General features: G+C 28.2%; 1 protein-coding gene across 1 annotated transcript; it reads left to right on the top strand.

Annotated features, from left to right (window-relative positions):
* Window positions 1-27,704, top strand: LOC113378167 (myotubularin-related protein 13). The gene is made up of 38 exons (XM_026618690.1): window positions 1-521; window positions 783-868; window positions 974-1,129; window positions 2,344-2,463; window positions 2,529-2,748; window positions 2,939-3,065; window positions 3,129-3,243; window positions 5,689-5,939; window positions 6,978-7,169; window positions 7,268-7,391; window positions 7,493-7,614; window positions 8,354-8,462; window positions 8,536-8,720; window positions 11,932-12,067; window positions 12,143-12,288; window positions 12,456-12,571; window positions 12,644-12,809; window positions 13,097-13,337; window positions 14,033-14,228; window positions 14,956-15,098; window positions 15,159-15,325; window positions 15,385-15,578; window positions 15,649-15,829; window positions 16,897-17,125; window positions 19,465-19,652; window positions 19,786-19,916; window positions 20,045-20,255; window positions 20,324-20,459; window positions 20,696-20,881; window positions 22,075-22,251; window positions 22,402-22,754; window positions 23,369-23,516; window positions 23,606-23,742; window positions 23,901-23,973; window positions 24,059-24,215; window positions 26,902-27,108; window positions 27,423-27,505; window positions 27,565-27,704. The coding sequence occupies exons 1-38, from the start codon at window positions 467-469 to the stop codon at window positions 27,655-27,657; spliced, it is 6,057 nt and encodes a 2,018-aa protein (XP_026474475.1). The 5' UTR covers window positions 1-466; the 3' UTR covers window positions 27,658-27,704.

Genomic DNA, 27,704 nt, shown 5'->3' with positions numbered 1-27,704 from the left:
GGGGTGTTGTACGGTCTTGACTGCTCTTGCTCGGTACGGTTGGTCGGTGGTAAATGGATGGTTGTTATTCAGTGCAGTACATCGTTTTATTCTGTTTTGGGGTGTGGTCTGTGAAATAGCAGTGATAATGTTTATTTTATTACATTGCTTTCAATCCAATATTTGACAATGATCGCAAAATTTCGTATACACCATCATTTTAATTGTCGTATTATTGTGATACCTCCATACGTCAAGCTCGCATTGTCAGTTGACAGATATCCGAGCATTGTTTGTTTACTCTTGAAAAGATTCAATTTTATATTATATTTTGGAACGAATATATTTAAAAATTTATAGAAGAGCGGAGATAGAATATATTATTATTTTTAAAAGACTTCGATATACAAAAATGACCCATAGAAATTACATGCAAAATTGGGCAATATCAACAAAATTAAAAAAATAATTAAGGGTCACTATTATAATGTCCCGTCTGGCTGATTATTTTGTCATAGTTGGGTACGACCACTTAAAAGAAAGTAAGTTACCACACATATTATTTGATTTAAATGTCTTATAAATTATGTTCGTAAATATAACCTCAAATGACATTATTTACATCAAACTTCTGACGTGTAGACTTTGTAAGACAATGTATAATTTATTTGTAGAATTATAGGTGGACCATTAGTGTTTTTTCATATAGATTGTTTATTTGAACTTCTTTGAAAGGCAAATTAGTTGTATGATTTTTTAATTTTAATTATATATTAAACCTTTTTTAATTTTAATTTTTTGAGGAAGCGGTGTCAGCAATGGAATTATTTTACAAAGGTTTCCGGAGAAAGATTGGCCTGATACACCTTTCATAGATGGAATAGAATGGGTATGTTTTCAAAAAGTTTATTTTATTTTGTGTAAAATTTTAAATTTGATATATGTATATATATATATATATATATATATATATATATATTTCATATTTTGTTAGTTTTGTCAACCACAAGGATGGGCTTTATCGACAGAGCGACAGGAGCCACGTTTCTTTGTATCAGTTCTCACTGATATTGATGCTAACCGACATTATTGTGCTTGTATGTGTTTTAATGAAACTGTTGCAATTATGCCAACAAAGCCAGTCGATGAGGTATTTATTATTTCCATATTTTTATTGTTCATAATGTGTTTTATGATATTATTGTATTACAATTTATTTTCTTTCTTAAAATTCAATTTAGAATATTTCAAGAATTTTAAAATAAATCTGCTTATATACATAAATTATATAGGGCATAAAAATGTGATGATAACTTCAATTTTAACATACAGAACCTCGATTATCCGGACCTCAGTTATACGGAATCGCGATTATCCGGACTACCAACCGCGACTAATTTATATGCATGTGCATATCTACAATTCGATTTTTTGCACATTGAGGTTCTACTGTATTTCTAAAATAAAAATCGTTCTTTGACTATTTAAATTTAATATTGAATTTTAACTCATTTTGGCTTGCTGTTTTTTGGTAAAAAAGTGTAATATTTTTTAATTTAAATTTAAAGTATTTACAAGTGAACGCAATAAGTGTAAAAACTTTTGACAGTGTTTATTAAAGCAAAATTCTTATGATTTTACTGGTTTACGTATACCATTCATACGGTTATATTTTATGTGCATGGCATACTTAGTTTTTTTTTTTGATAAGAATTTTGACAAACCATGCTCTGATTGTAAAAACAACAAAGCAAATAAGAAAATTATTTTTTAATCATTGAATTACGATTAGAGAGTTGATGTTTTTGTTGGCATATAAATTTTGGGCTTGGTATATATGCAAGTAAAGTTTGTTCTAATTCTACTAAATTTTGAACAGAAGCTCAGTAGATTTTTAATGACATTAGTGTTGATTCTGATTTCTTGGTTTGTAAGATGTGGAATATGATTATGATGCTGAAACAACTCCAAATCATTCATTTGTTACTTACTTAATGCTTATATTAATAAGAAATTGCTGAACGCAACAAATGCTTTGAATGTGCTATATACTTGAAATTGTGGACATATATTGGAGACATGTGTAACACAGTAAATGTTACTTGTGAAACATTTACTATAATTTATGTTTTTTATGTATATATATATAATACCTAAGAGTGTGTGTGTGTGTGTAAGATACTGCTTAATACATCAGCCTCTACTCTTTGAGACATATTGACCCTATTGCATGGATATTCTATGGATAAGGAGTGTTTTTAGTGTGGTCCCTAGGAAATCATTAATTCATCTCACTAGGAACATTTGTGAAAATAGTATGTGTTAGTAGGAGTTCTTTCATTAATGTTTTTTTTTCATGTTTAGGAGGAAGAAGAAAGTCCAATAGGAAGGAATTTAGTATCATCTATTACTCATCATAGTATAATGTTTGCTCCAAAATGCTTAGTCTTAGTCTCAAGGCTGGATTACATTGAAACATTTAGGGTATTTGTTTATTAAATATATAATTAATTTAAAATTTAAATGTATTCACTGAATATTTATTACAGAATTGCTTAGGTATTATTTATACTGTCTATATTGAAGGTATGGATATACCATTAGAGACATTAGTAGCAAATATCTTAGGATGTATTCAAGTGCCACCTCCTGGTGGACCACAAGTCAGGTTTAGCATTGGCGCTGGTGACAGGCAGTGTTTACAACCACCACTCTCCCCTTCCTTGCCTATTACACAAACTACTGTTAATCTCCTTTTTCAACAATTAGGTAAATTAGCTTTTCAAAATATTGAATCGAGCTTTTGTTTGTGCAAGATAGCTTTAGTTTCTAATTTTTTTTAAATATTACCATCTGATTATTATTATTACAAAATTAAAAGCATTTTTAATAACAAAAAAGTCATTATAGTGTATCACATCAAATTGAGCAATTGTTTAATCATTTTTTTATTATGTAGGTATTTGTAATGTTTTGAAATTATTTTGTGCTGTGATGACGGAACATAAAATTTTGTTTCATTCAAAAAGTTACTCTCGTTTGACTGATGGCTGTCGTGCTTTAACTGCTTTAATGTATCCATTCAGGTATGATAAAATATTTTATTATTTTTTGTTATAAATCTATATAATAAATTGTATTTTTTACAGATATAGCCATGTTTATATTCCTTTGCTTCCTGCAGCATTAGTAGAAGTTTTGTCTACACCAACACCTTTTATTATGGGTGTTCATAGTTCTTTAAAATCTGAAATTGATGAACTGGTGAGTTCTAGTTCACTCGGATGCGGAAAGAATGGAAAAGTATGAAAACGATTATATGGATCTTGATAAATTAATTCGTAATTGAGTTTAATCAAGACAGAGCAAATTATGAAAATGAATTTTTTATTTACTTAAAAGCACTTCCATTTATACACTATAAGTTTTATTGAATGACTAGATAATATCTTAATTACATATCCAAAGTTATTGATATTTAAATTACAATTTATTAAAATTTCATAAATATAAAGCAATCGATATTTAAATATAACTGCAACAGCTAAATAAAAAACCGGTTCATGCTTATTTGTAGTTCTAAAGTTGTTTATTCTTCTGTCTTGTTATAATTTTTTAACACTGTCATCAAAAGTATTCTACATTTGGCAATAGGTATTTGAATATGCATAATATATAAATAGATATTAGGTAATATTAGATACTATATAATATAGAAATTTAATCACTTGGTAATAGGAATTTGAATACGAGCGGGCATTGATATTTGAATTTAATTTTACAGTACATACATTACACTTCGATTTTTTATACATTTTTCATATAAGTTTATTTTAGGCTTTCGGTTACTATTTGGTTTTCGACATATTCGGCACCTTTTTTGATATTTGTTTTGTGTTTTATGCGATAAAGAGCTTGAGGTGGATATGGTTTTGGAAGTCCTTAGTTAACATAATATAATATAAAGAAATGATTTTTTATTGTATATATAATAACTTGAACTCTATCGACTTTTGAGATTATAAACAAACATGTGAAGAACTCTTTTCTGAATATTGAATAACATATCATTTCAATATGTTATTGTTATATGTTTGCTATTTATTGTGTTGTAAGTATATACAATAAAGTAATTCATTATAGTCAATCTAAGCATTTTTGTAGGATCTTTATTGCATAAAATACAAATAATATTTTTGGCCAGTTTTTCTCATCATAATCTTTCACTTCTTCATTTTAATTATGATTAAGCATCCTATTATATAAGAAATAATATTATGTTTATAAGAGAAATATTAAATGTTCACAAAAAAAATTAAAGGATTAAAACAGAAAAAAATGGAAACTTGTACTTGTATGTATATATATATATATATATATATATATATATATATATACACCTAAGTCTGTTTTTACACGGAGATTGGTTCCAGAAGAAGCCGTGTAAAAAAAAAAACGTGTAAAAAAAGACATTGATCTTATACAAAAATGGGTGATTTGTTCCTAATCTCTAAAACCTATTAAAATTGGTGAAAAACAAGAATTTTTAAGAACAAGAATTAAATTAGTGCTATTCACATTTGCTTTGACCAGTAAAAATTGTTTGTACGCGCTAAAGGGGAATTCACTTAAATCTTTAAGCTAGTGTTCGCAAATTATCGATACAATCGATGGTTTCAGACTTTTTTCTTTCATAAATACTTTTTTGTGAAATGAACATACTTCGCAAAAATTTAATTTAACAAAAAAAATTTAGGTACATAAAATTTCAAATCGTGCTAAATGGAATAAATTCGTGTAAAAAAATTAAAAATATTCAATTTTCAAACCGTGTTATATCAAAACCGTGTACAAAAAGACCGTGTAAAAACAGACTTAGGTGTATATGGAGGGCATAACATCAAGTAACTGTCAATTGACAGAAATTAAACTTGCCTGGAGTGATCGACATCTCAGTTACTTAATTTCTAAAAAATATTTTATAAAAAGTGATCTCTATCACTTAATGCTTTTTTTCAATTATTAATTATTTACAAGATATGGGTTTTTAATATGAATTAATGTTAATCTAAGAATTTCAAAACCACTGATAACTTTTACGTCGAAACGTAATAACTAATTTTAACGGAAAACTAAGAATGTTTCAAAAATCTATACTTTATTTATTTACATATATATATGTAAATAACTTGAACTTTATATATATATATATATATATATATATATATATATATATATATATATATGTATATATGTAAAAAATTGCTTTGTATATTAATTTACCATTTATTGTCCTATAACATATGTTAATTAAGTGTTTGGTATTTGGTCAAAAAGTATACACGAAATCTAAATATCTAAATGACAAAGAGGCATAAAACTGGAATAAACAGTTGTGCGTTAGTTATATAACAACTGCCGATAGTGATTAACTGCCGAATTAGTTGCCAAATATTCTATTTGTTCAAGCCTAGTTTATTTATTGGAAAATTAACATACTATTCGCTCACAGTACAATACTCACGGATTCAACAAAAGAAAAAAATATACATAATCTGTGTTGTGACTTGAGATACCAGAGTTTTCTCAAATAATATTGATTTTTTTTATTTTTGTATCACCTGTGTATCGAAACACTTCATACTTGTCAACACAAAATTCAATATTCGATATATGCAATGATTTGTTTCAACAATTATTTATTTTTAGATGGATGTTATAGTAGCTGATTTGGATGGTGGATCTATAACTGTGCCTGATTCTATCACATTACCACTTTTGCCAGAACCTTTGTTGAGTACAACTCAAGAACATTTGAGTTTAGTGCTACAGCCTGAATTATTATGTGCAGATCATGCATTTCCACCACTAGTGTTAAGAGCTCCAATGCCAGCTATGCTGGATAAAGAAATAAGGGCAGTATTTATGAGGACATTTGCTCAATTGCTTCAAGGATATAGGTATTTTCAGAATATTTTTATACCCATATACAGTAAATCCTCGCTTTACGCGGCAAGTGCGTACCGTGCAGTATGGGGACCTTGCTATAAAAAACTCGTATTTAGCATACAATTCAGGGTAATTCGTAGTGCGTTCTATGGAACGCTACATAGTGCAGTATGGGAACCGTGCTATGAGAGTCTCAGAGTTCGTACAAATCGCACCATTTTTATCGTGCTGTATGAAGACCAAGAAATACAACTTGAAGGTAGGAGTAATACGGATGAAATGACATGTATGACAATGACACCTTATTCAAAAATTTGCGCGCCGCAGTAGTCAGCTCAAACGTGTTCCTAGGCAGCTATTATATAATCAGGCATGCCTAAAAGATGAAAGTCGATAACAAAACTTGCATTAATACCCTTTTGATATCAAGTTACTAGAATCACTCATAGGTTGCACAACGAACTTATGGGCTGTTGACCAAATACAGTGTAATAAGAAGTTTGTGTAGTCAGAGGGAAGTCGGATTTTTAGCTCCATGTAGTATGGGAACCGTGTACCCAGAGTGCCGTGTAAAGCGAGGGTCTACTGTATATATATATATATATATATATATATATATATATATATATATATATATATACATACATACATATATATTTACTATTTTTTTGTTATATTTTATATTAGAGTGTATCATATTTGTAAATTAATTATTACATAACTATTTAGTTAACATATTAGCATGTATTTTATTAGTAAAATTATCATAATAGTAATATAATTTTTTTGTAAATATTAAAATGATATTTTGTTTGCTTTTTATTTGCTTGTAACATGTTGGCTACCAATTATAAATTATGTTGTTCTCTGAAATTTGTGTTATGAATTGTTTCAACTACAATTTAATTCATAAAAAATATTAGAAAATCATGTTACTGCTGTTGAAATAAATATAATTTAATAAAGATAGATAATCGAAAAATGATAACAACAAACCTTTTGCTGCAAATTATAAAAACCTAATAGAGAAAATTTGACCAATTTTGCAGATCTTATTTGACTCTTATAAGAATTCATCCAAAGCCAGTAATAACATTTCATAAAGCTGCCTTTCTTGGTGAAAGGTCACTTTCTGATTGTGACTTTGCTCAAAGGGTACTAGAATGTATGTTTTTCACTGGTTTTGTTGCAGAACGTGGACCACCTTGGAGGCCCTGTGATGTTTGGGATGAGTTGTATAGGTAATTATTTATAATATATAGATTTGTGTGATAGTATAATTTAATGTTATTAATTTTTTTGTTTTTCAAGTGCTTATAACAGTTTTACTTTCTCACAGTAATTTACCAGATCAGCTGAGATTAGAAAGTCAAGATCCTCACTTAGTTTTGGTTCATATACAAAACTTAGCACAACAATTGTACACTAATGAAAATCCTAACCCACAACCCTATAAAGAAAAGGTATGCTTAGAGTGCTTTTGAAAACATGATCTGATAAAGTGTTCAAATTATAACAAACTAACTAACCACTAAATGGCTAATTTTTTTTTTAATGGTTTTAGATATTAAAACCACCTGATGGATCTTTTGCAAGAATTCATCAACCTCCCTTGCCTTCTTTTAATGCTGACCAAGTTCAGGCAATAATAGATGAAGGACTTTCGAAAAATAATTTGCAGGCTAGGTAGTATGCTTTATTTTATTTTGGAAATAATTTTTAAAGACCAATATTTGTAGCTAGTGAAAGTTGCAGTCTTAAGATAAGTTGCAATAAGTTCCCGATAGATAGATAATTCCATGTCCTAAAATTGTAGCTTATTATTCTAAATTTTAATTAATTTATGTACTTTAACCAAATTTTCTTAGGGCTGTTTAATGCATAAATTTTATATCCTTGTTAAATTTTATCAAAAGCATTTTTGTTTTAAAATAAATTATTTTGTGAAATATTAAACAAATGCTATAAGAAAACAGCATGATTAAATTAAATTAAATTAAATTAAACATCTTGGCACAAATTTTGACTATCATATTTTTTCAAACTACGTCCGTGATATCTACCAATATAAAAAGTTTCATTGAAAATTATTTTTAAACAATTAATTACGAAGAAACAGCTCGGCCGATCTTTGTCCAAAATTAATCAGCGCGATTCCCAAATAATATTGAAATCAAATCACTTGTTCTAGGGCCTCAATGTTGTAAGTATGTTTTATTAAACCATGATATCTATCGCCTAAGTAAAGTGTTATAATTAAAAGAAAACGGCGATTTTAAATTTTCGTTTTTGAGAAAACGTCGACGAAAGGTCGGCTCACTTACACACGCACATACTTGGGTTTCACAACTTCACCTTCGGGAAGTTGAAAATGTCAAACTACTGATTAGAAACATAATTGTTTTCTAATATTAATTTATTTTAGATTATCTTCTTTGAGACCATTGCAGTCCAGGATTGTACCTGTAGGATCACATATTGCTAATATGTCAGATTCTCGAAATCTTATAAATAATTCTGCTAGAAGATTAGAGGTAGGATTTATTGAATTTTGTGTTGTTTGTTTTCAACTTTATCAATATAATCCTTATTTGTTGTTTATTTCAGGTTTTAAAAAATTGTGTTAACTGTATTTTTGAAAATAAAATTGCTGATGCTAGAAAAACGTTTCCTGGTGTGATACGTGCTCTCAAAAGTAAAGTTGCGCGATTAGCTCTCTGTACTGAACTATCTCAAAGAGTACTTGGCAATAAAGCTATGCTTGAACATCAACAATTTGATTTAGTTGTTAGGTGATGACTTTTTTGTTTAACATTGTAGTATATTTGTTTTATATTTATGCTTATATATATATATATATATATATATATATATATATATATATATATCAGGTAACCCCCTTACAACAGGGTAGTTACGTTCTAGAAAACTAGTGTGTTATGTGAATATAAGGGACAAAGCGTATAATGCGTGTTATAGGGGACAAAGAACTAGTACAAAAATAGGGGTTACGTTCCAAGAATTGAAAAAAAACATGCTACATATCATGATTTTATAATAAATATTATTACATTTATTCATTATTTTAAGTAGTAATATGCATTACTTGAATTATATGATTTTTTTCGTCATAATTTACAAGTAAGTGCTATCCAACATGATTCTTTTTTTGCAAGATATTCTCATCCTCTGAGCAGTTTTCTATATTACCTCCGGATTCGTGCATTATTTTTTGCAAAAAAAAAAAAAATATATTTGCGATTACTTGCTTTTAGCAAAATGACATTTATACATTTAACACATGTAAAGTAATCTTTATTAAACTTTTATGCTCATTTTATTTATTTAAAGAATTGCTTAAGAATTTTTTTTTTGATAGAACGTACGCGCTCTAATAATATACATCAAATTAGTTATCTTTTGCATTAGTTTCATCACATTTATTGAGCTATTGTACGGCGATTTTACTAATTTCAGATCAAATAAAGTTTGCTTTTCGCAGGTATTACTATATTTTTATTTTATTAAAACCTTCCTCAATTCTTAAACCGTGTTATGCGAAGCCGAAAGTACCGTGTTTGAGGGCGATGGTTTCAATTCTTAAACCGTTTTAGAGCGAATCCGCGTTTTAGAGGTACCGTGTTATATGGGGGTTACCTGTATATATATACAGTAAACCCTCGCTTTACGCGGCAAGTGCGTACAGTGCAGTATAGGAACCGTGCTATAAGTAACTCGTATTTAACATACAATTCAGGCTAATTCGTAGTGCGTTCTATGGAACCTTACATAGTGCAGTATGGGAACCGTGTTATGAGAGACTCAGAGTTGGTACAAATCGCACCATTTTTATCGCGTTGTATGGAGACCAAGAAATACAACTTGAAGTAGGAGAAATAAGGACGAAATGACGTGTAGGACATTGACACCTTATTCAAAAATTGGCACGACGCAGTAGTCAGCTCAAACGTGTTCTTAGGCGGCTATTATACAATCAGGCATGTCTAAAAGATAAAAGTCGATAACAAAATTTACATCAATACCCTTTTGCACAACGAACTTATGGGCTGTTGACCAAATACCGCGTAATAAGAAGTCCGTGTAGTCGGAGGGATGTCGGACTTTTAGCTCCGTGTAGTATGGGAACCGTGTAACCAGAGTGCCGTGTAAAGCGAGGGCCTACTGTACATGTATATATATATATATATATATATATATATATATATATGTGTGTGTGTGTGTGTGTGTGTGTGTGTTGTGTTGGTTTGTTATCTGGTATAAATTCAGAAAGTTTTGCACCGATTGAGTTTTAAATTGAGTTGAAATTTTTGCACAATATATAATCCTCATCTAGAACTGTTCGTATCTACTTTTTGCATCAGTCACATATCAGCGACTGCAAAAACAGCTCTTTTGACTGCCTGTTTTCAATATATCAATATATTCAATATATTATATATAAAAAGAGTAAACATTGTTTAATGACATATGCCAATTTCATTCTATTAAATCAATCAATTTTTGTGTGATTGTGTCTTGACCGAACTATAGCTTCTAATAAATTGTAAGTAGAGTTTCTATTTAGACTTTTTATAAATAATTTAGTATAAGTTTACTAATTAATTATACGGATTGACAAGAAAAATATTACTTATTTACATTTACAACCACGTTGAAGATTTTAGGAAAACATTACCTGTAGTTTCTTGAACAACAACAGCAGACTAAATAAATGCTCGCACATGAGATATTAATATTCAATAATATTGCGCAACATTGCATTGCACTACGAATTGCGTGTCAATTTGAAAAATTATCTATTAGCTAAGGTATTTTCTCGACATGATTAAAATCTAAATCATGATTAGCTCAGTAAACCTATCAGTGCTCCAAAAAATGAAAATGTGTTAATAACGCTATTCAATCCTGTATTCAAAGTAATAAAATTACATATAATTTGATAGATACCATTGCGGAAGCTGATAAAGTAGTTAATTATCAAACTTTTTTTTTTAAACTTACTTGATCTGCTAGGGTTAACATCGCATTGAAAATAGGTGTGTCAATTATCCTCTTGCGGAATATTAATAAGAAAACGGCACATGAATTGCTGCTAAAAAATTAATGATGTACGTAGTAGAAGCAATGATTTTAACGGAGCCTTTGAAAGGTGAAGATGTTGTCATACCTTGAATACCCACAATATATTGACAGGTACAGCATTTCAATTTAAAAGATTCAAATTTCCAGTTCGGTTGGAATTTGTAATCACAATCAAAAAGCTTAAGGTCAAATTTTAAATTTGCGTGGCTTAGATTTAGACAAAGATTAATTTTTGTATGGACATCTATATGTTGCTTATTTCAGAGCCAGGAAACCCACCAGTGGAAAAACAAAAATATATTGTGTATCCCGAAATATTGCAAATTCAAACTTTTATGAAATTTATATTTTGTTTTATTTTTTATTTCTCAACCAAACACAATTTGCCAGAGCAAAACGTATATATATATATATATATATATATATATATATATATGTATACGTATACATATACGTATATAATGTTTATTTGCAGTGAAAATAAAAGGCAATAAATAATTAGCTATTTACTATGTACATTTTTATGTAATTTTTTTTACAATTTTAAAATAATTTTACAATTTGTTAATCATGTGATTTACTACATGATTTAATTATTTAACATTTATTTCAGTTTATTGGTTTGTTTCTTAAACAATATCTTTGAAATTTGTTTGTGTTTTTTTCCTGGTTTGAGTTTGTTGACTCACTGAAGGATGACAAACATACATTGTTGAAACCGACATAATAAATTAAATAAGTTAATTATTTATTGCTTTTTATTTAGACTATCTGACTTGTACATGTTCTTCATATATGCTCTGATATATAATTTAGTATTTTTATAAATGTAAAAGCTTTGTATGTAAATAGTTTTTAAGTAATATTGTTCTGAAAAATAATTATTTTAGCATATTTTAGATTAATGAATTGCGCTTTACAAGATGACTCTGCTTTGGATGAGCATGGTGTTGCTGCTGCATTGCTTCCACTAGCAACAGCATTTTGTAGGAAATTACGAACTGGTGTTATTCAATTTGCTTATACTTGTATACAGGTAGGAATGAGCTTATTAGAAATAAGAAAACCTAACTTTATAATAAACATACCACGTTTCTAATTTTTAAAAAAGGAACATCCAGTTTGGCAGAACCAACAGTTTTGGGAAGCAGCATTTTATCAAGATGTTCAAAAAGATATTAAAGCTTTATATTTGCCAAGACCAGATAATAATCCATCTACATGTTGGCCCGAACCCATTAATCCAGGAAGTCCTAGGTGATCAATGTTTTTTTTTTTGTTTTTTTTTTTAGTGAAAATGCTTTTCAATATTTTTAATTTATATGGAAAGTATTTCCATTCAGAGTAAGGAGAAATATTTTGAGTGATCAATATTAATTTGATCTTTTTAGTGAAAATGTTTATTATATATTTTTAATTTATAGGGAAATCAAAGAATTTCCATTTAGAGAAAGGAGGTCTATATTGAGTAGAGTTCAAGAACCATCTGCTTTGGAAATTGCTGCTGAACAGATGCGCATCTGGAACACAATAGAACCAGGTTTCTATTAATTTTTAATTAATCATATTTCTAAAAATACAAAAAAAGATAATACTGATATTATATATGTAGAAAAGCAGCTGGAATTATTAACTAGTGAGGAGAGTACAATGTATAGTCAAGCAATACATTATGCAAACAGAATGGTTTATCTTTTGATACCTATGGAATCTAGTCGAAATCAAAATTATAACCCAGCTTTGGATGAAGAACGAGCTAGCAATAGCATAACCAATAGGTATGCATTTATGAAAAATTCAAAGTATATTATTGAAATATTATTATGCTTTTATGAAAAATTAGGTTTAGTAAAAGATACTTATATCCTCAATCACTGAAGGCGTGCTTTTATTGGAGTCTTTTATATATAAATACATATAATATACATATTTATAGAATATAGTTACATATCTTCAGAATATGGAATTATTTGTATCTATAATATAATTTTATTGGTTTCAATGCAATTAAATAATATTGTTATTGTTGTTGCTTTGTGTTCATATGAATGTCCTTGCTTTGCAGCATTGCTGAAAGTGATAGTATAGATGCTGAGTCAGGTTTTGAAGATCAAGATGCTAGTGAGCCTGGAGCAACTGTCATTAGAACAGTTTCTAGATTTGTTGATAAAGTTTGCACAGAGGGTGGAGTTAGTGCTGAACATATACGAGCTTTACATCAAATGGTACCTGGAGTTGTCCATATGCATATTGAAACTTTGGATGCTGTACAAAGGGAATCTAAAAGACTTTTGCCTATACAGAAGGTAAATTTATGATAAACATTACCAATTGTGTTATATTTGATAACAAATATCTAATAATAACACATATGTTAATAATTTAATCAGCAACGTGATGTCAGATATTTGATATTTAAAATTACGCCTCCCTAAAAACATCACATGTATTTTTAGCACCTAGGAAAAATCGTACATTTTTTAATTTTTTTTTTGAAAAATTTTCTATTTTTTTAATTGAGGTACAAACAAACAAAATTTTAGTGTCAGAAAACAATTACATAGTATACTATTGTGTTTTTACTAAAATTTATGTTTGTAATATGTAATATTTTTTATACAAACCAACAAAGTTGCATTCATTCTTTTACAATTCATTTGTAATTGATCACCTTCAAAAAACTGTTTCTTATTTGGATTTACTGTTCAGGAAACAAACTAATAAATTAATGAAATATGCAGAATTTATCACTACTTTTTCTAATTAGAAATTATTTTATTTATCAAAGTGATACTTAAATCTCTTTTTTTCACATTGTATATTGTGTGTTTGATTTTTGCTGATTATAATGAATTCTTTTTTTCGGTCGCCTAATGATGCAATGAAATTTTTTATTTTTGCTCTAAACTATTTCTTTATTCCTAGATTTAATTTTTAGTAGTTAATTTTTAGAGCATTTCATTAGTAGCATTTAACTATTTAACATTTATTCGTTGTGTAGCCAAAGATTCTGGTTCCAACAATGTTGGCGGGAGAGTGCACACTTATCGACCCACTTCGAGTTTATTTACTGGCAGATGGACGTGAAGAAGGAATATCAGGGGCGTTAGGTGGACCTACCTTACTTCCCGCAGAAGGAGCTATATTTTTAACTAACTATAGAATTATTTTTAAGGGCACACCATGTGATCCTCTCGGTGAGCATCAAAATACTATTTAAGACTAGACTTGCTAAAAAATAAGTACATGTATTTTATTGTTATCAACTTAGGGTAAGTTATTGTAATCGTCCAAAAATCAAAAATGAAAATTTTTGCATATCTTTACGTTTCAAAGGTTTCTGAGCATTTTTTCACGCCTTAGAAAAAATTGATTATGTATGTATATGTGAATGAGTGTGTTTTTATGTCTGTATGTATGGACACAATTTTTGGTCCACGTTTTCGGGAGCACTGGTCAACCAATGTGAAATTTTCAAAAAGCAATTGATTCGTATAGATAAGGAGATCTGCTGATTAGTTTTTGGCTAAAATTGGTTCAGCTGTTTTAGGGATATGAAGCAAAATGGAAATTGAGTTTTTGAGAGAACAAATCATATGATTTGAATGATTAGAAAAAAACATATTGCTTGTGAAGGAACGATTAGTTTTGAAAGGCAATTTTTTTTTTTCAAAATTAAAAAAAAATTTGGAAATCTTTTATTTCCATTTTTTTTAAATATCAAAAATGATTCGGATTTTAGTTTTAATTATAGCTAACATTCTAAAACTCTCTTAAATACTTCAAATAAATAATTTTAGTTTTGCAATTCAATTTACATAATTCTTAGAAATATGATCATAGCTCATGATGAATTCTTTCATTCTAACTCAGCTTAATCCAGTTTTATTTGCTGTAATATTCACGATATTCTGAATTTTATAGCTTGTGAACAGACCATTGTACGATCTTTTCCTGTTTCATCTTTAACTAAAGAAAAAAAAGTCAGTGTAAACTATATGGCTCATTTAGATCAATGGCTACAGGAAGGCTTACAACTTCGATCTTGTACTTTCCAGCTAATCAAGGTATATGTGGTAAAATATTTTATATAAAGGAATAAAAATCTCATAATATATATTTTTTAGATTGCATTTGATGAAGAAGTTACTGCAGAAAATATTGAGGCTCTTAGGAAAACGATAAATAAAGTAAGAAATCCACCTGACGTTTTTCACCATTTTGCATTTATTGGGCAAGTTGCTGTATCACAGACTCCTATGCATAAAGATACAGAAAAAAATGCAACTTTAAGGTAATAAAACTTTTTTATAAGTAAAATAACTGAGTTAATGACAATTAAAACTATTTCAGAGGTTTTGCAAAGAAGACTCTACTAAAAACTGCTCGTAAAGCTGGTTTCAAACAGAAAGTCTCAAGTAAACGACAAAAATATGTTTTGCCAAATCTTGGTATAGGAAATACGTTCAGTGGTTCAAAATACCTTACATCGCCAGTGAGAAGTCCTCAAACAAATTCAGAGGAGTTTCATGATGATGATTTATCTAGTCAGTTTCTCAACATAATTAAATCATTTTTCAAAATTTAGAATAATTTTATTTAAAATTAATATTTCAGTTGATGATTTCGATCTCACTGTTCCAAACAGTATATTGTCAACACCAACTGATGCAAAAACATTGGAGCGTCTGTCAGAGCGCAGTTATGTGCGTGATTGGCAACGACTAGGTTTATGTACTGATCAGAAGAAAGATTTTAGATTAACGAGTGTGAACAGCACGTACTTAATGTGCAGGAGGTAATTTTTATTATGTATATCTATACAAATTTGTTTTGTAAATAAATGTATATATATATATATATATATATATATACACATTTATTTACAAAACAATTTGTAATATGAGTGGAATGACACTACACTTCCTTTTTGCACACCCTTTATTTCATGATTACAGACGTTTTGAAATGGTATAATTTGGAACAGTAAAAAGTATATAACTAATACATTATCAAATTTTTATATAAATAATACATTATCAAATTAGGGGGCGTCCATTAATTACATGACCGTTTTTTAAGGATTTTTGGACCCCTCCCTCTTCCTTGGTGATATTCAGTGATATAATTACTCCCCTTCCCTCACCAAACGTCACATGTATTTTTAGCACCTAGAAAAAATTATTTTAGATATTTTTGATTTTTTTTTTTTTAAATTCAGGTAAAAAAATAAGTATGTATAATTGTTGCTTGACATGTGCTTTGTACGCAGGGTTTCATTTATGATTCAAGTGAATAAAATTAAATATTTTTATAATTCCTTTACATCTAATTTATTTTATTCAATTGAATGCTATTTCATAAATCATTGATGTATTTTCTTCGATGACTTTTATTATGCAATTTTTATCCACCACATAAATAAAATTTGAGGCAGTATATCGGACAAAGTTATTCATTATATTTTTAATTTATAAAATTTTTGAATTTTTTTTGCACGATTTCTTTTATACCGTATCAAAAACCGCACCAAAACTGGATTTAATGTTTATACATACATATGTTTGCTCTTCTGAACAACAACACATATATTGTTTGATCATAAATATTCTCTAATGTTTAATGGTTTTTGTGTATTGATGTATTGGCATTTACTTTTACGCTACGAGAATGTGTTTCGAAAAAGTATATACACACACACACACACACACACACACACACATATATATATATATATATATATATATATATATATATATATGTATATATAAACATGCTTATTAAAAAGATCTAATCATGCAATGCATTTTTTAGTAAAACTATTGTTTTATGAAAAACACTTAATTTCTTGTTTAAATTTTGCAGTTATCCCGCTCTCTTAGTAGTACCTGCTAATGTATCAGATGAAAGTCTACAAAAAGTAAGTCGTTGCTACCGCCATGGCCGTTTTCCAATAGTAACATGGAAACATAGCGGCTCAGGTGCTTTACTTATACGCGGTGCCGGTTTACATGCCAAAGGTGTAATGGGAATGCTGAAAGTACATCCTACTTCAAGTCATGCATCTCACAGTGAACACACTTCAGTGGAACAAGTATTATTTGTTATAAATATAAATATGTATATATATATATATATATATATATATATATATATATATATGATGATAGTTTTCTCGACGTTAATACATATTTGTAATATTTTTGCAGCCCAATCGTCGAATTAAAAAAAAAAAAATTAAATAACAAAATTATTTATTCCATTAAACGTTTCGACACTTGATGTGTGTCATCATTCAGTAATCTAAAAAACATATAACATAAATACAAAGTTGATGCTAAATACAAATGTATAAAAAGGAGGAAATTATACATACCAAACCAGGAAAAACAAACAACAGCAAAAATTAATTATGATGTAAAATTGATTGAACACTAAATTTTTGTAAAATAATAAATACTATTATATTAACAAACAAGAAATTGAAGGAACACATATTGCCCTCCCATATTTTATGTTATTAATAGCGGTGCATTATGGACACTTCAATTTTTTCTGTTGTTTTTCCTGGTTTGGTATGTATAATTTCCTTCTTTTTATATATTTATATTTATCATCAACTTTGTATTTTTGTTATATGTTTTTTGGATTACTGAATGATGACACACATCAAGTGTCAAAACGTTTAATGGAATAAATAATTTTGTTATTTAATCTTTTTTTTTTAATTCTACAATTGGGCTGCAAAAATATTTCAAATATATATATATATATATATATATATATATATATATATATAATGAAATTGTTTCTTGGGCATCCATCCTGATTTTACTTGTAATACAATTTCCAAACTAACAACATGTTTGTTTGGAATAAGCTTTTTTATAATAAAATATATCATTTATTTTAATTTTACATTTTTTTAAATTTTTTAAATTTTTCATAACTAGACGTTTCATCAATTTTTTATTTCACATTTATTTATTTTTTCGTGCAATTTTGTGTTTCTGTGTTGTTTTTCAAAATTTATTTGTATGCACTGAAGATGGGTCAAATCAGGACCCGAAACGTATGTTCTTAAAATAAAAACATTTTTCATTAAAACTGTTTTTTAATTACTGGATGGATGCCCAAGAAACAATTTTATTAGAAAAACCTCTCGCTTTATATATATATATATATATATATATATATATATATATATATATATATAGTCTTGAGTTTGATGTTGGTATAATATATTTTGATTATAAGATCGGGCATTACTCTAATGAAAAATAGTATGAGAGATTTTAGAAATACATTAAAAATCCATACATCGCGGTTATGATTCAGTGGCAATATATAACTATAAAAATTAAAACTAAATAAATAATTTTGTAAGACTTTTTAAAGAAAAACAATAATAATGATAATAAAAACACTTACAATTTGGTACCCTTGTATAACAGATGAAAGCACTATTACTCCATGGCATGAGCATGTGCACAGTAGTACAATATATATAGTTTAACATCACAAATGCAAATCACACAAAAAACATAACGGATAGCATCCTCTTTTTGTCTATGATGCAGTATGCCCTCTCTTTTAGTTTTTGATTCAAATTATTTGTTATGTGTTGTTTTTTGTTATTAAAGTTTTTTTTTAAACTTATAAGGTTTTATGTTTATGTATTGGTTTGATTGGCTGAATGATGATACACAACAAGTGCCGATCAATCATGAGTAGTCACATATATATATCACAAATATCAGTCGCAAAGCAAGGAAATATTTGAAGTTGTAAAAGGAATCAAATAAACCATCCAAAAAAACATAGTACAGTAGAACCTCGATTATCCGGACTAATTGTTGTCGATAGGCATCCAGATAATCAAAAATCCGGATAATCCAAATGATGAAGAATAATGTTTTGTTTATCAAAAATAACAAATACATACATAGATATCAACAAAAATCGATGTTTATTAGAAAATTAACGCTTTTTTCTCACAATTAGATTACATTATACATATTATATTAATCATGAGGTAAAATATTCAGGTGGTACGTAAAGTATCAATGAAGAAGAAAAGTTGCTTACGAATAATTTGTTGATCATTTTTGTAAAAACCAACAATATAAAGCTTCTTCTAAGAGTTATTTTTTTGGTCTGTTCATTTTCCGATTTTCACTCCCCTCTTTACTATCTAACTTGCAAGTATACGACAAAATTGACTCGGCATTCTTTTTGCAAGTTCCGACGCGATTATGTCTGGATAATCCCGAATCCGTATAACCGAGGTCCGGATAATCGAGGTTCTACTGTATATAATTATGTTTACTGTTTTATATGAACATTAACAGCTGCAAAAATTACATAAGGGTTACTTTAATTTTCTACAAATGTATGTTAGTTTGAAAATGAATATTATGATTTTTTTTCCAGGATCGTTATATAATAGCTTTAGTCTCTGGAACCGCAGGTCCAAGCTTACGTGGTGGTTGGGGAATGTCTGATAGTTCCCTAAGCATAGACTCGCTAATTTTGGCTGCTGATGATCATGTTACTTCTACATTAACACCCGAAATATGTAGGAGGCAAAATCAAGTTAATAAAGCTATTGGGACCTTGGGGTAATTTATGTCATGAATTTAAATGAGTTTTATGATTTATAATTTGATGGAAAATTGATAAGTTTACCTCTTTTTGTAGTATGATAATATCCTTTCTATTGTAAACTTTTTTGATATAATCGTATAATTGTAGTGTTCTTCCAAGATCCAGCGGATCTAAACCCAGTGGTGTCGGTCGTTGGGGTTCGCTGAAAGATCGCAGAACGAATTCTCAGGCGTCATTTATACATTCCAATCGAAACTCTAAGGTTCCTGATGTTGAAAGTAAGTTGACATATACATGTTATATATATATATATATATATATATATATATATATATATCACATCAGTGTATATCTTAACTAAAATATTATTAATTTGTAGATTTGATTACCTAATTAATAATTGTAGTTTCAGAAGGTGTGCACAGTCTGCAAAAAGCTGCATTATACATTCTGGGAGAAAAAGCCCAAACTAAAATTTCCAGATATGAAGGTCACAGAATTGAATTTATTCCCGTAGAATTTATTGATGTTAGACATTCTAAAGTTGCATTCAAAAAACTAATGAGAGCTTGTGTACCTAGTGCCTCATCTGCAGAACCCGAACAGAGCTTTTACAAGTGAATAGAATAATCAAATACATATTACTAATTCAATTACATATTAACTATATCTGTATCTTAAATAGATTATTAGAGAGTTCTGAATGGTTGCAACAATTACAGAGCATAATGCAGCTAGCTGGAGCTGTTGTTGATTTATTAGATTTACAGGGATCGTCAGTATCAATTTGTTTGGAAGATGGCTGGGATGTTACAGCACAGGTGTGATATAACTATAAGATAGTTGAATGAATAATTGTACTTAAAGGTTTTAACATAACTATTTTGTAGTTAAAATATTTTAATTTTTTGCAATCTTACTTATATTGAATGTAAAAATAAGTTCGTATATATATTTAAATATATTGAAAAAATCCAGGACTTACCTATTGAATATTTATACATATATATATAAATTTGTTTCATATGAAAATAATAATGATGTAAATATTTTTCAGATTTCTTCTATTGCTCAGTTATGTTTAGATCCATATTATAGAACTATTGAAGGATTTCGCATATTGATTGAAAAGGAATGGTTAGCTTTAGGTCATCGTTTTAGTCATAGATCAAATTTAACAAGCGGTTTTCCTACTAGCGGCTTTACACCAACATTTTTACAATTTTTGGATATAGTACACCAAGTAAGTTATTATACTATAATAAATAACACAATACGTCCAAAATTGCATGTACATTATTTTTTTCATATTGCATTTTGGTTTAATTTACTAAACTATATAACTTATTTAAATTCAAAAGAATATTTTTACTTATTAAAAAAATGATTTAGAATTTTGTTTCAAGTATAAAAAATTTATTTGTTTGATATGGAAGAGTGCCATATGTATCTAGATTTTACAAATTAATTCACCTAAGATTTCAACTAAAGTAATAATGTTTATTAAATTTATTATTATTAATGTTTATTAATAAGAAAAATGTAATTTAGAAATTGTAATTTCCAAAAAATAACTAATATACTTTATATAATATAATTATATAAATTATTGAAGTAATTATATTGTTTGGAAATAACAAATGTGATATTGCTTTTTAGTGTACATACTATATTTATTCTTTCTGAATTTTTTATACTGATAAAAAAAAACTGCAGTTTCTTATACATAATATAGCTTATGCTAACACCATAAATGGAAATCATTAAATGGAATATTAAAAAGAACAGGATATGATATTAAAAAAGTTTTTAACTTAAATTGTAGACTTTGGTACAGGACAATGTTTAATAATTTTCTCAAATGGTGATCAGATGAAATTTTTTTAACAAGCATCCATTCAGATAATAAATAGAAAGAAAACTAAGATATATTTTTTAGAATGTTGTAGTTACTATTCGAATCGTGTACTGCGTTCATTATACAGAATAAAAATATATCTAATTATTAAATTTTGTGTACTCGAATAGTAAACGGAAAATAATTCCGAGCCATTGCAATAGCTATTTCTAAATTTAATTCGACTAAAGAGGATTAATTCTTGAAAACTTGAAGCAATTGTGGTTCCAGAAATGTTAAATGACTCCGTTTCAGCTTGACATTGACTTCTGGGACACCCTGTAGATATATATATATATATATATATATATATATTTGTATATATATATATATATATATATATATATATATTTGTATATACAGTTTCACAAACCCTTCTTCTCTAATTATATTTTAGTATCATATTATAATTAGTTCAGAATGAAGTGCTTATTTGCAAAGTAATAAGTTAATATTCATTGAACATGTTTTTAACGACTTCGAACAATAGTATTTCTTTTTTGTGGATAAACTTTTTATGCAGGAATTCTTTTTTACAGATCCACAAACAATTTCCCTTGGCATTTGAATTTAATGAATACTATTTGACATTTTTGGCTTATCATTCCGTGTCTTGCCGTTTTAGAACATTTCTTTTAGATAGTGAATTAGAGCGAGTAGAATTTGGAATTGCAGCTGTAGAAGACAAAAGAGGTTCTTTGACCTCTCATCATAAGGTATTTTTATTTGAAAACTACTAAAATTAATATATTAATAAATCAGCTAAATTTTTCATTCAATTTGAAGTTCAGCAATTGGTTTTGCAAATTTAGTTTAAAAAATGAGAATAAATCTAGATTTTAAAGAATATTATTATTCATTTTCAGGGTGTTGATACTGGTTCTGATGATGACATGGTATATCCTGGAGGTAGATTAGCAGGTACAATGAATTCCACTCAACATAGTCTTGGCACATCTATATTTGACTACATTGAAAAGCAACATACCAGGTCACCTATTTTTTACAACTTTATGTACACTGCGGATCTCGAACATCCTGTATTAAGACCTCAGTCTTCATTACCATCATTGCATATATGGAAGTACTATATTCATGAAGATTTGGCTTTAGGCCCAAGCTATGATTTAGAAGTTGTAGCCATGGAATCACAGCAAGAAGAAGAAAATGCTGCTGCTGATGGTATTGTTCCAAATGTTAGAAAAGTTGTAACAATGGGGTATGTATTTTTCTTTTTCATTAATTATATCCTTATATTTATATATATTTGCATATATGAATTTATGTATTATTATGTGTATTACTAACTTTTTTGGGGGGGCGAACGTTTCACACAACGAACTTTGCTTCACGCAACGACTTAAGCTTTGGTAATGTAGTAAAAAATATATTGTTTAAGTTAGTTCAAAGAGTGGACCTTAGAAATTTTTGCTCCTGCTTTAAAAATATACTTATTGCAGAAGAAGCTCACACTTAGAACACCCTCGATATTGGATAATTCTTATTTACACCCCATAATTTTTGAGATTATTTTGGAAAAGGATTATCAAACACATAAAGAAAAGATAAGTCAGTCAATTTCTTATGTCATTTTCGGCAGGTCTTAAAGAAGAGAATAAAACATAGAATAAGGAGCTAAATGGGCTAAAAAAGGAGCAGTGTCAAATATAATTGTCCATTAACCTATTTTGGAAATTAATATTTTTTTGAATGTCTTAATTTGACTAATGTTGTACTTGAAGTTGCTTTGCAATTTGATTTCAATGTTTTGCTAATTATTATTAGCAAGCATAGATTAATATGTGTGTTTATGTAAGTTTTTCCATTTTTTAGGTATGATAATATTGATAAATGTGTACCAGATGCTTTCACACATCTCTTAAATGACATTCATAGATTAGAAACTGAACTGGGTCATTTACCACAGAAATGGAAATTTTTATGGGACAAACTTGAGCTACCAACTACAGATTCGTTAACAGTATGAGATACAAAATAAGAAAAAAATATAAGAAGTAGATATACATATTTTTGTATAAATGTGATTTTTTTTATTTCAAATGTTCACAGCGTCATGCTTCCTTCAGTAGTGCAATGGTTAGATCTCATGGAAGATTTCTGCACAAAAGAAGTACATTAGAAATATTAATGAAAGGAAAATTAGTAGGTGCTCAAGAAAATGCACTAGTTTATTCTCATCCACATAGGTAATTTATTTATTAAACTGATTGAGTGATTCCATCAATATTAATTCTAGAGTAATGGATTCCAAATGGAATCTTCAATTCCAAAATTAAAATTTTTTAGATGAAGTGGTTTCGTGCTTGTTTCAAATATGTACTTAAAGAATACTTTGAATTTATAGATTTGATCGCCACAGCTATACAACTCCTACATATTGTGATGTATGTGCTGGTGTACTGTGGGGGCCAGTAAAGGTAAATACAATTACTGTTCAGGTTTATTGTTTCTTTATTGTTTCTACCCTATTAACAGTAATCTGTGACATCATTTCATTTTAAGACTGGTTTGCGGTGTATGGATTGTGGTTATAGCTGTCATGAAAAATGTGCTGGTGCCTTCCCTAAAACATGTACTAAATATAAATCAGTGGCAGACAGTACTCTTGCTTCTCAAACATTAACTAGATCTTCTGGTGATAATGGTTCTGTAAACTCAAGTAAGTAAAATTTATAAATTACTACTAATTTATGAATTTATAATAATGAGAAGTGTATAATATATATACAGTAGAACCTCGATTAACTGGACTAATTGTTGTCGATAGTCAACCGGATAATCGAAAATCCGGATAATCCAATGTATGAATAATAATGATGTGTATTTATCAAAAATAACAAATACATATCATATATATCAATGAAAATCAATGTTTAATGAGAAATTAACATTTTCTTATGTATGTACATATATATTTACTTACAAAGATTATATTACATACATATACTAAACTGCGAATCTGTATAACTGAGATCCGGATAATCGAGGTTCTACTGTGTACATATATATATATATATATATATATATATATATATATATATATTAGGGTGTGAGTAAAGTTAGTTAGCCACAAAAATGTGAGTAAAGTTAGTTAGCCTCTGAACTCGCACTGTACAGAAGTCGTGCAGAAATTACCTAACTTTACTCACATTTTTGTTTAAATAAAACTGTCATTTTTCTTTTTACATCATACAAAAAATTATAAAAAATTCATGGTGTTGACAAGTTAGTTGTATAAATGTTAGTGCTAATTTCTAGTGTTGTGTACACTTCTCTAGATGTAACCTACCAACGTTAATATCCACTGATGATGACATTAAATTGAATGTCGAAACGTTTGGAATTAAAGATTAATTTATAAATCTTTGCTTTTTATTCTTTGATGTATCGCCCCACAAGAACTTACTCATATATCTCAACATCAAAATTAACAACTATATCATATATATATATATATATATATATATATATATATATATATATATATATATATATATATATATACTAAAACAAGTGTGTTGAGTCAGGCAATATCACCAAGTAAAAAAAAACTAAAGCAATTAAGAAAACAGCTTTATTAATCCATATGTTTCAGTCTTCATCGAGACCGTCATTCAGTGAAAAACTAAAAAGTTTATTTGTAATTAATTTAGGAAAGGAATTTGATACAACATATTGGACTTAAAAATAGGTACTTAAAGACAAAAACAATTAAACACTATATTACACTAATTGACTAATTGAAATTCTGTTTCTAGTTATGGATTGGATCAAATGTTGAGGATAAGAATTTGATCTGAACATTTGATCCAATCCAATCCATAACTAGAAACAGAATTTTATACTTCCAAACCGCCATAACTTTTCAACTCGCAATCCAAACCGCGAAAATTACGTCGGAACTATTACCTTACCCTTCATAAACGATCTATACTACGCATGGAAAAAACTCATCATTAAACATAAAATTAGAGTAATCTTTACCTCAGATAACACTCTTTCAACATTATTCACTAAATTAAGATCTAAATTCGATCCGAAAATTTTAAGTAATTTAATTTACAAATTAAACTGTCAAAATTGCCAAGAATTTTACATTGGCTAAGCTAGCCAAAATTTACTCGAAAAATAATTAAAAAAACAAAAATCAGTATAGAACAACATTATCAGATCACATTAATATTCTTCAACATAACATTGATTTTCTAAACTCGAGTATTTTATATTTTGAAACTAATATATTTAAAAGAAGATTTAGTGAAGGTTGTATAATATCGTTGAGTAATAAAGCAGTCAACAAGAGACTTGACAGCTATTCACTCTGCAATGATTACAAAATATTCCTGGACATATCTTCAAACAATATTTTTACTGAATAAGCGTATACCTTTTTATTACTTTCCATAACAATATGATTTTACCAGTTTGCACATTTTTAAAAAAAATCTTTGTAAACGCATTCATTCTGCGTTTTGACTTCAACAAGCATGTACATAAATTTAGTTTTTTAACTCTAATTCATAAATAGTTGAACTTGAAATAACTTGAAATGTTAGTTTTTTAACTCTAATTCATAATTAGTTTTAAATGTTTGAACTACTAATAGCTTGGTGTTAATATTGTGTCAATTAGTGTAGTATAGTGTTTAATTGTTTTTATCTGTAAGTACCTATTTTTAAGTCCAATATGTTGTATCAATTTCCTTTCCTGAATTAATTACAAATAATCTTTTTAATTTTCCACTGAATGACGGTCTCGATAAAGACTGAAACGTATGGATTAATAAAGCTGTTTTCTTAATTGCTTTAGTTTTTTTTTACTTGGTGTTATTGCCTGACTCAACACACTTGTTTTAATATATATCAACACCAAATTTACTTATTATATTTTAAATTTATTTATTATATATATTTTTTTTGATGGGTTATTTAGAATCGGGCAGTAACACCAAGTAAAAAAAACTAAAGTAGTTTTGAAATACTTTATTTATCCATACGTTTCGGTCTTCATCGAGACCGTCATTCAGTGGAAAAACTTAAAGATTTTATATGATGTAGGAGGAAAATAATATAAAGTTATCGAACTTATATATAAGTACTTACAGAATTAATTATACAAAAATACACTACACTATTACACTGTGATAAACCAAGCTATTAATAACTGGAACATTTAAACTAATTATTTTTTGACATTTTTTTGGTTACATTATAGTGAGAAAATGTATTACTTCTATTTGTTGTTCTGTGCATAAGCAGATGTTGTGCATTGTCATTTTATGCATATGGAACGTTCATAACATATATTATGCTCAATAATAGAGAAATAACAGAATTTTTTTCCAGGTGTTGCAACTATTCCAACTTCCAGTCAACAATACTACGAACAATTCAGCAGCAATGTAGCTGAAAATAAAACACATGTGGGTTATCTGTATAAAAGAGGTACTCTTCTAAAAGGCTGGAAACAGAGATGGTTTGTTTTAGATTCAATTAAGCATCAACTGAGGTATTATGATGGATCCGATGACTCCCATTTTAAAGGATATATAGGTAACTTAATACTTGTGAACAAAAAAAGAGTATTTTGAAAGTTGTATATCAGGAGATTTTTTTTTGTTCAGGTTGAGATATTAAAAAACTAAGTAAACTGTTATATAAATTTCAGCCATCAAATGTGATTGTCAATTTTATTTTACTATTGAATGTTGAAAATACATTCAACAAAATGAAAAGAGCAACATTTTTTAATTAACACAGTAACATTGCAAAATAGTTTTAAATTACAATTATGAATGGAATATCACATACAAGTTTTATTCATACGTATAGTTTTGAATATATTATTTATTAAATAATGTTTATAGATTTGGCTGAAGTACAATCAGTAGCACCTGCTGCACCGGCCCCAGGGCCACCTAAAAAATCTGAAGACAAATCATTCTTTGATGTGAGTATTCTATATACATTTAATGAAAAGAACACCAATTATAATTAAAAATATTTTAGTTGCGAACAAGTCGCCGCACTTACAATTTTTGTGCGGGTAACTCTACCATAGCTCAAGAGTGGATTGAAAAAATACAGGCATGCCTACAGTAATCAAAGATTTCTGTGTATTGGATTTATTTTTTGTTATGATAAAAACT

The sequence above is a fragment of the Ctenocephalides felis genome, unplaced genomic scaffold (assembly GCF_003426905.1).
Source record: "Ctenocephalides felis isolate EL2017-DRISC unplaced genomic scaffold, ASM342690v1 CF-g0.4_SCAFFOLD_01886, whole genome shotgun sequence".
NCBI lineage: Eukaryota > Metazoa > Arthropoda > Insecta > Siphonaptera > Pulicidae > Ctenocephalides > Ctenocephalides felis.
Note: the sequence above shows the minus strand (reverse complement) of the source record. Positions and strands in the feature narration are given on the sequence as shown.

What these genes read in the sequence shown, in the direction of transcription:
- LOC113378167 (XM_026618690.1), top strand. Translation starts at nt 467, where the DNA reads ATGTCCCGTCTGGCTGATTATTTTGTCATAGTTGGGTACGACCACTTA. An exon ending in CAACAAAGCCAGTCGATGAG is followed by an intron (nt 1,130 to 2,343) that starts GTATTTATTATT and finishes TTTCATGTTTAG; the next exon opens with GAGGAAGAAGAAAGTCCAAT. An exon ending in ATTAATCCAGGAAGTCCTAG is followed by an intron (nt 12,289 to 12,455) that starts GTGATCAATGTT and finishes TTTAATTTATAG; the next exon opens with GGAAATCAAAGAATTTCCAT.